This window comes from Triticum aestivum, chromosome 6A (assembly GCF_018294505.1).
Source record: "Triticum aestivum cultivar Chinese Spring chromosome 6A, IWGSC CS RefSeq v2.1, whole genome shotgun sequence".
Classification (NCBI taxonomy): Eukaryota; Viridiplantae; Streptophyta; class Magnoliopsida; order Poales; family Poaceae; genus Triticum; species Triticum aestivum.
The window spans coordinates 171651427-171661400 of NC_057809.1; the positions used below are offsets into that span (position 1 = coordinate 171651427).

The following is a 9974-nucleotide window of genomic DNA, read 5'->3' on the forward strand; positions in this document are numbered from 1 at the left end:
TCAACATCGAAAGCTTGAATTGAATCCACCAGAGAAGAAAAGAATGGAGAATGATGAACTTGAATCTCCGTTAGAATCTTCATGAGAAACACCGGATAAGAATGGAGAGACTTCCATCGATAAAATGAATAGTTGATTAAGAAATATGAGTCCTTGAGGAAAAAGGGTGGGTGGGCGGGAAAAACAAAGGCAACTTGGAGATAGATGAAACAAACACCGTTGAGAAGAACTGATACTTGATCTTGCGGATGTTGAAATGATTGGATCCACTTGAAGAGAAACACACCGGTTGACAAGGATTGACATGACAAACTCGATGATCGAGAAGGATTAGTATTCACATCGAAGTATGAGAACACCATTTGGGCGAAGGTATGGAATCAACATTTGACATTAAAGCAACTCGAATACCACAGCTCAAACAAAACAAGGATTGGCTTGCAGAATAAGCCAGAACAAACATATGATCGAGATTTCGTCCGAAGTTTTCGTGGTGGGGCCTACACGGGCTCGATCATACAGCACCATCATGTACAAGGCAGTGCACATGACATACGAAGCGTCCCCGAGTCGGCATAGCCAAGGACTCTTTAAGACACAACGAGACCACTGTAAAATCGACCGTGAATAGGCGGACCACTAGACGTCGAACCCCAATCTCATATCCTACATCCGTCGGAAAGAAATCCTAAGAGCTACTTGAATTCCCACTTATAAACTCCCGAAATTTTCCCGGTTATGCAATCAGGTGTTGGGGATACAGGGGAAGCATAATATCTCACCCAAACTAGCAAATCCTACATCCAGCTGTATCCATCCTTCAACACATAACCAAGAAACCTTCAGAAATCATCTACCTCAACCTTTGAAAATCATCCGTTATACAAGTTATGGTGATACTCCCGAACTCCTGCCCCAGTACTGGGTGGCGTCGAGGTTATCTCACCAACGAACTGCATAAAAGAGATTTTCGATGTCGGCGTACTAAACTCAGGTATTCCAGAACTGCAACGATAAAATTATGACGACAACACCTCAGAGCTCAACTCCCCGGGACACTTCCACAAAATTCCTGACAGGAGGCACCAAGACAATGTTCTCGTCGTAAAACCATCGGAACGATTCCAAGATACCCGCGTGATCCTAAAAAAAATTTAGTGAAATTTGAGAAGAGAAGAGTCAACTCTACGTCCGGATGCCTTACCAGAGCGATGAAGGGACTGGGGAGTAAAAAGAATTCCTAACTCTCCGATATATAATTCCTAAATGACTCAAAATATTTTTCTAGACACAACTCGGCCGCTAATAATGATCAAGCAATGGGGCTCCTAAGGTCGGGGAAGGCTCTAATACCAACTTGTAATGCCCTCGATGCGGCTATATCTCCCACGTGTCGAAGCACGACTTAGAGGCATAACCGCATTGAAAGCAATGTCGCAAGTGAGGTAATCTTCACACAACCCATGTAATACATAAGGGAAAGAGATACATAGTTGGCTTACACTTATCACTTCACGCAATTACATGAATAAAGCATTTCAACATCCAAATACAATCAAGGTCCGACTACGGAACCAAAATAAAAGAAGAACCCCAAATTCGACAAGGTCCCCGATCGACCCCAACTGGGCTCCACTACTGATCAACTAGAACGAAACAACACCAAAGGACAAGATCTTCATCGAGCTCCTCCTGAGCTTGGTTGCGTCATCTGCACGGACTCATCGGCACCTGCAAGCTGGTTTTGGAAGTATCTGTGAGTCACGGGGACTCAGCAATCTCGCACCCTCACGATCAAGACTATTTAAGCTTATAGGTAGGGTAAAGGTATGAGGTGGAGCTGCAGCAAGCGACTAGCATATATGGTGGCTAACATACGCAAATGAGAGCGAGAAGAGAAGGCAAAGCACGGTCGAGAAAGTATGATCAAGAAGTGATCCTAAAACAACCTACGTCAAGCATAACTCCAACACCGTGTTCACTTCCCGGACTCCGCCGGAAAGAGACCATCACGGTTACACACGCGGTTGATGCATTTTAAATAAGTTAAGGTTCAAGTTATCTACAACCGGACATTAACAAATTCCCATCTGCCCATGACTGCGGGCACGGCTTTTGAAAGTTCAAATCTCTGCAGGGGTGTCCCAACTTAGCCCATCACAAGCTCTCACGGTCAACGAAGGAATAGACCTCCTCCCGAGCCATTCCGATCAGACTCAGTATCCCGGTACAACAAGACATTTCGACAGGGTAAAACTAAACCAGCAACACCGCCCGAATGTGCCGACAAATCCCGATAGGAGCTGCACATATCTCTTTCTCAGGGCACACTCAGATGAGCCAGACGTCGGGTAGGCCAGCCCAGAGTCGCCCCTGGTAGCCCCGGACATCGCTCAGTTGGACCAACACTCAGAGGAGCACTGGCCTGGGGGGGGGGGTAAAATAATGATGACCCTCAGGAGAGCGACTCCCAAGGGAAAAGAAAAGGCTAGGTGGCAAAAGGAAAAACCAATGTTGGGCATTGCTGGAAGAGCTTTACTTAAGGCGAACTGTCAAGGGGTTCCCATTATTACCCAACGCGTAAGGAACGCAAAATCCGGGAACATAACACCGATATGACGGAAACTAGGGCGGCAAGAGTGGAACAAAACACCAGGCATAAGGCCGAGCCTTCCACCCTTTACCAAGTATATAGATGCATTAATTAAATAAGAGATATTGTGATATCCCAACAAGTAAACATGTTCCAACAAGGAACAACATCTCCATGTTCCAACAAGGAACAAACTGCAATCTTCACCTGCAACTAACAACGCTATAAGAGGGGCTGAGCAAAGCGGTAACATGGCCAAACAACGGTTTGCTAGGACAAGGTGGGTTAAAGGCTTGGTTCAACAATATGGGAGGCATGATCAGCAAGTGGTAGGTATCACAGCATAGGCATAGCAAAAGAGCGAGCAACTAAGCAAGCAAAGATAGAAGTGATTTCGAGGGTATGATCATCTTGCGTGAAATCCCGCAAGGAAGAAGAACGAGTCCATGAAGAAGACAAACGGACGTAGTCGAACGAATCCTCACAACACGACGTTACGGGATTACCGAGAAGAAGCAACACCGGAAAGAAAGCAAACAACATAGTAAACAACCACCACATAGGCATGGCACGATGCGCAAACAAGTATGATGCATGTCCGGTTTAATGAGGCATGGCATGGCAAAGTGCACAAACAATCCTACAAATTAAGTGGAGCTCAATATGCAACGAGTTGCATATTGACGGAACACCACATCAATTATTTAGTTCGATCTTGTTTATGTACCCAACAATATTAAATGTTGTTAAACATGGCAAGAGGGTGAAGCAAATGAAAACTACCCATCTAGTCAAGTTTCAATGAGGCCGGAAACAACGAACAACAATTCCGGTAAATCCCCATATGCATATTTTAGATTTGGTGCGGTCCTGCCCTAAACACAATTTTAGAGTTGTTAAACATGCAAAAACAAGTAGACCATGTTAAACTAGGCATTTTTCTACCCCGTTTACATATAAGGTTCATTAAAATCCGAGTTACAATTATTTAGTTATGAAATAAATCTTTTTAACATGGCATAGGAGCAAATTTAACCAAACAACATTTTAACCATTTCAAACATGCATGAAAGTTGGAAATTATTAATCTACACAAAATTCCACGCAAGTTTCATATATAACTTATTTTAAATCGATGCATGGTTTGTGAGATATTAAATGCATGAACATGAGGGTCTTTTCTGCAAAACAGGCAGAAACTGGATAATTACTAAAATCACTGGACAGGAAAAAAACATAACGGACCAGATCTGGCTGGCCCAACCGAAACAGGCGCAGGGAAGGCAGCTCACCCATGGGCCTCGGCCCGTACGGAGAAGAGGAGGCAGGCCTGCTTAGGCGCACTGGCCTGTGCGTGGCCCACCTAGGGCGATAGGAGGAACGTCATCATCCTCCTCGTGCTCCTGGGTGAGCAGGAAGCCATGGAAGGCGGCGGCGGTGGCTTGACGTCGGTGAGGCATGGAGGAGTGCCCGGAGGTGTGGATCCAGATGGGATCCACTCGATCCGTCCGTTTCCGGCGCCGGTGGGGAGCTCCGGTGAGTGGGGCGACCAAGGCGGACGACGGATGCCTACAGGAGAGAGAGAAAGAGGATGAGTGGGAGAAAGAGGAGGCAGGTAGGGGAAGGAAGGAGAGCGGCGCGGTGACCTGGCCTGGGGAGATGGCGGCACGTCGGCGAGGAGCATAACAGCGGCGGGGCCCGAGGTAGCCGACGGGAGGGGTGATGGCGGCGCTCCCCCGATCCAACTCGGGGTCGAGCAGGAGGAGGCGCGGGCTCGCGAGGAACGAACAGCGTCGGTCGGGTGGCCGCGCGGGCCTGGGCGGGCCGCGCCTGGGCTCGGCAGGCCGCAGCGGTGGAGGCGCTGAGCTGGGCACGTGGCGCTCTCATAGAGGTTGAGGCCGGTGGGTTCGGCGGCGCCAGCCAGTGGAGAAGCGCCAAGTGGCGGAGGGGGCTTCGGGTGCGCCGAATTTGGAGGGGAAGGCGGCAGCGCGGCCCTCGAGGAGGGAGGAGGCTGGCAGCATGCGGATTTCGAGGAGGGGGGTTTGGCTGCTGCCAAAAATGGAAGGGAGGCTTCCTTTTATAGGTAGGGGCTAGGGTTTGAGGGGTTAGGAGGGGTTTTTGGACCCTCTGATCGCGATCCGATGGCTCCGGTCAGAGTGGGGTTTGGTGGGCTGTGAAGACGAGGTTGGGCTGAGATGAGAGGGAAGGAGTGCAGCCCGGCAACTGTTTCCGGAGACCAAAAACATCCGACGTTTGACCGGCTATATTGCCGCTATAGTTTAACGGTTGGGCTATCAAACGAACTCCGAACGCGATGAAACTTGACAGGCGATCTATCTACACTATAATAAGACCACACGTCAACTCTCATCCCATTCCGAGAACATTTTCCGGCCACTTATAAAATACTATTTCGGACATGCCGCGGGCGTGTGCAAGTGTGGTTGGGCTCAGAACGGACAATGGAAGGAACGAGGAGAACCCGGACGAATGCAAGTTTTGAAAACATGATGATGCAATGCACATGATGACATGATGAAAAACAACACGCAATCAAAATACATGGTAACACCGGCGAATAACTGGATGACAACTGGGACAACGATCTTGGGGCGTTACATCCACCCACTCTTCGTTCTGAGAGAGAGCCATCAGAATATGCCTACACTTCCAACATACATTTTCTGAGAGAGAACCACCTACACTTGTGTTGAGGTCAAGATATTCCATTCCAACCACATACATCTTGATCTCTAGCCTTCCCAAGTTGATTTCCACTCAAATCATCTTTCTACCAAATACAATCCCATGAGAGAGAGCTGAGTGTTGGGGAGACTATCATTTGAAGCACAAGAGCAAGGAGTTCATCATCAACACACCATCTATTACCTTCTGGAGAGTGGTGTCTCCGAGATTGGTTAGGTGTCACTTGGGAGCCTCCGTCAAGATTGTGGAGTTGAACCAAGGAGTTTGTACGGGCAAGGAGATCGCCTACTTCGTGAAGATCTACCCTAGTGAGGCAAGTCCTTCGTGGGCGATGGCCATGGTGGGATAGACAAGGTTGCTTCTTCGTGGACCCTTCGTGGGTGGAGCCCTCCGTGGACTCGTGCAACCGTTACCCTTCGTGGTGAAGTCTCCATCAACGTGGATGTACGATAGCACCACCTATCGGAACCACGCCAAAAATCTTCGTGTCTACATTGTGTTTGCTCCCTCCAAACTCCTCCCTTTACCTTCATATGCAATTGTTTTACATTCCGCTGCTATACTCTTAGAATTGCATGTGTAGGTTGATTACTTGAATTGTGCTAAGTAGCTAAAATTTGCCAAGACTTAAAATTGGGAAAAGGCTAGATTTTTATTTGGTCAAGTAGTCTAATCACCCCCCCCCCCTCTAGAAATACTTTCGATCCTACAAGTGGTATCAGAGCTTTGGTCTCCATTTGCTTTGATTTCCATAGCTTTTGGTGATCATAGACTTGGTTTCACAACCTAGGAGAGTATGGCGTCTAGTGAGGGAAATTACCACCATAGAGGTCCTTACTTTGATGGTACTAATTTTTCTAGTTGGAAGCATAAGATGAAAATGCATATTCTTGGACATAACCCCGCCGTATGGGCTATTGTGTGTATTGGCTTGCAAGGTGAATTCTTTGATGGGAGAGAACCAAACCGTGAAGCTACCGCGAAAGAGTTGAAGATGCTGCAATACAATGCTCAAGCTTGTGATATTCTATTCAGCGGATTGTGCCCCGAAGAATCGAACAAAATTAGCCGTCTTGAGAACACAAAGGAAATTTGGGATACTTTGATTGATATGCACGAAGGTACCGACTCCGTCAAGGAATCAAAATTGGATGTGCTTCAAAGTCAACTTGACCAGTTCAAAATGAAGGATGGTGAAGGTGTTGCTGAAATGTACTCTAGGCTTGCTCTCATCACAAATGAGATTGCCGGCTTAGAAGTGAAGAGATGACCGATAGATTCATCATCAAGAAGATCCTAAGAGCCTTGGATGGAAAATATGATACCGTGTTATAACACCCTCGATGCGACTATATCTCCCACGTGTTGAGGCACGACTTAGAGGCATAATCGCATTGAAGGCATATGTCGCAAGTTAGGCAATCTTCACAACATCCCATGTAATATAAATCATAAAGGGGTGATAACATAGTTGGCTTACACTCGCCACGTCAATCAAGTACATAAATAACATTACATCATCCAAACACTCATGGCCCGACTACGGCGCCAAAATAAAAGATAACCCAACATGCGACACAGTCCCAATCACCCCAACTGGGCACCACTACTGATCGTCAGGAAAGGAAACATAGTAACGTTGAGAGTCTTCGTTGAACTCCCACTTGAGCTCAAACGCGTCTCCTGGAGCGGAATCATCAGGCCCTGCATCTGGTGTAATAGTAATCTGTGAGCCACAGGGACTCAGCAATCTCGCACCCTCGCTATCAAGACTATTTAAGCTTATAGGTAAGGCAAGGCAAAAATATGTGGAGCTGCAGCAAGCGACTAGCAAATATGGTGGCTAACTTATTTGCAAAAGAGAGCGAGAAGAGGAGGCAAAGCGCGAGTGAGAAACTAGAGAACAACCTGCACAAACATTACTCCAACACCATGTCCACTTCCCGCACTCCGCCGAGAAGAGGCCATCATGGTAACACACTCAGTTGATTCATTTTAATTAAATTAAGGTTCAAGTTATCTACAACCGGACATTAACAAATTCCCATCTGCCCATAACCGCGAGCACGGCTTTCGAAAGTTCAAATCCCTGCAGGGGAGTCCCAACTTAGCCCATGACAAGCTCTCACGGTCAACGAAGGAATAGATCTCCTCCCAAGACGTTCCGATCAGACTCGGTATCTCGGTTCTTCAAGACACTTCGACAGGTTAAAACAAGACCAGCAACACCGCCCGAATGTGCTGACAAATCCCGATAGGAGCTGCACATATCTCGCTCTCGGGGCACACTCAGATAAGACATCCTACGAGTAAAACCAACCCTCAAGTTGCCCCGAGGTGGCCCCGCAGTCTACTCGGTCGGACCAACACTCAGAGGAGCACTGGCCCGGGGGGGTTAAAATAAGATGACCCTCGGGCTCCGGAAACCCAAGGGAAAAGAGGCTAGGTGGAAAATGGTAAAACCAAGGTTGGGCATTGCTGGAAAAGCTTTAATCAAGGCGAACAATCAAGGGGTTCCCATTATAACCCAACCGCGTAAGGAACGCAAAATCCGGGAATATAACACCGATATGACGGAAACTAGGGCGGCAAGAGTGGAACAAAACACTAGGCGAGAGGCCGAGCCTTCCACCCTTTACCAAGTATATAGATGCATTAAGATAACATGGCAATATAATGATATCCCAACAAGTAAATAAATATTCCAACAAGGAACGGCCTTCAATCTTCACCTGCAACTAGCATCGCTATAAGAGGGGCTAAGCAAAGCGGTAACATAGCCAATCAATGGTTTTCTAGGACATGGTGGGTTAGAGGTTTGACATGGCAATTTGGGAGGCTTAAAAGTAAGCGGTAGGCACCGTAGCATTGGCATAGCAAAAGGGAGAGCAAACTAGCATAGCAAAGATAGTAGTGATTTCGAGGGTATGATCATCTTGCCTGCACAGTTGTCAGAGTTGACTGGATCCTCGAAAGCAAACTCAACGGGCTCCTCGTTAGCAAACTCGTCTCCTGGCTCTACCCAAACAAGACAAACAAGCAACAAGTACACAATCAACCACGTGCAAGGAACAAACAAAATGATGCAAAGATGATATGCTATGCGGGATACAAATGCAAGATGTGACAGGAAATGCAAGAACCTGGCGTCAACATGGAAATCCAAGGGTGCCACTGGAAAGATGAGATGAAATCGCTTGAAAACGATATAAAGAACGCCGGAATCGGAGTTACGGTTTGGAAATGAAAAGCGATTCAAATATGACCACGGTCTGCGATTTACAGCAAGTAGCCATCTAAATGCAATGAGATGAACAAGCTAAAGCACTCAAACATGACAACAAAATACATGGCAGGGATGCATTCAAGATGCTTAACAAAAGTCTAGCACTGACCTATGGCCAATTCATCCATTAACAGGTTCAAACAAGCATGGCAAAAATGCATATGGTAAATACACTTGTCTGGAATTTCAGATCAGGTAGCACTCTTCGGAGCAACAACACTACGTGCTACAGGGCCTGAACATGGCAAAGTAAAGCATGGAATGGAGCTACTCAAAGAGCTTAACAAAAGTCCCTTAGTGACCTTGAGCCAAAAGGGGTCAGAAAATACAATTGCAAGCATGTGAACATGGCAAAAACATAATCAGTTTTCAGACTTAGTGAAAACTGGAGCATGCTGAAATATAACTCAAGTAGGCATGTTTACGAGCTCGATGCACTCACTAGAGAGCAAGTCATGATAAGAAAAGCATAAATCTATCAAGAAGGCACAAAATTCAAGCTAGACATGGCAAGAACAATAGCATAGCATGCACGGATCAACTACAACATCATCGGCAAAATTGCAAACAAGTTGACAATCTGCCCAGATTCACAAAGTAGCAAAAGTAGAGCTCGATTGACTCAAGCTAGGGTGCTCCATAAATGCAAACAAAGACACGGATGGATAGAGCACTACAAGATTAACAAAACATCCTTACTGATCATCCTCAAAAGAGGCACGGATCACTAGGAAACGACATGAACATATGACAACATGAGATAAACAGAACAAGGACTTGGTGGAAATGCTAAGTCCCTGAAAACAGAATTAACAAGTGCACCACTTTGCAAGCTTGTACTAGTCACCACACACATCACAAAAATACATGGGTTGCACCTCTGGAAAGATGACAAAACCCTTAACAAAACATATGTAGAGCATCAGGGCATATCATGCACACATTAATCATGGCAAAAATGACAAAAGGCTAAACGGAGTAACAGATCTGACAATTATCTCAAGTAGCCCTCTTCTAACAGCATTTCGGGCATCAAGATGAACTCAAATGAAAATGATGCAATGGAATGAAATGATGCACTCTCTGAGATAAACATTTTGATATGCTATATGCATGAATCGGAGCTACGGATGCAAAGTTACGAGGCTATGAACATGGGCACATGGATCTGCGATTTCGGGACTTGGAAGAAAAAAAACCTCCAATATCTAGGGTTTACTGTTCACGGCACGCGAACCAAGGCAGTGGCGCGTGCACTCCGACGAGCCGGTGGTGGCCGGGGCCGGCGAGGAGAGGGCCGGGGAGGTCGGGCGGCGGCGGATCCGGTCGCTCCTCGACCGGATCTGGCCGGAGGAGGGAGGCGAGGCCGAGGCGGCGGCGTGATCGGCG

General features: G+C 46.9%; 1 protein-coding gene across 1 annotated transcript in view; it reads right to left on the reverse strand.

Annotated features, from left to right (window-relative positions):
* Positions 1-3593: 3593 nt before the first annotated feature.
* LOC123129556 (vegetative cell wall protein gp1) overlaps positions 3594-9974 on the reverse strand; it is a 39735-nt gene continuing 33354 nt past the window's right edge. The window contains exons 2-3 of the mRNA XM_044549675.1: positions 4240-4639; positions 3594-4162 (exon numbers count right to left, since the gene is read on the reverse strand). Coding sequence (XP_044405610.1) covers positions 3928-4162; positions 4240-4639 — 635 coding nt within the window. The 3' untranslated portion in view covers positions 3594-3927. The remainder of the gene's footprint in view (positions 4163-4239; positions 4640-9974) is intronic.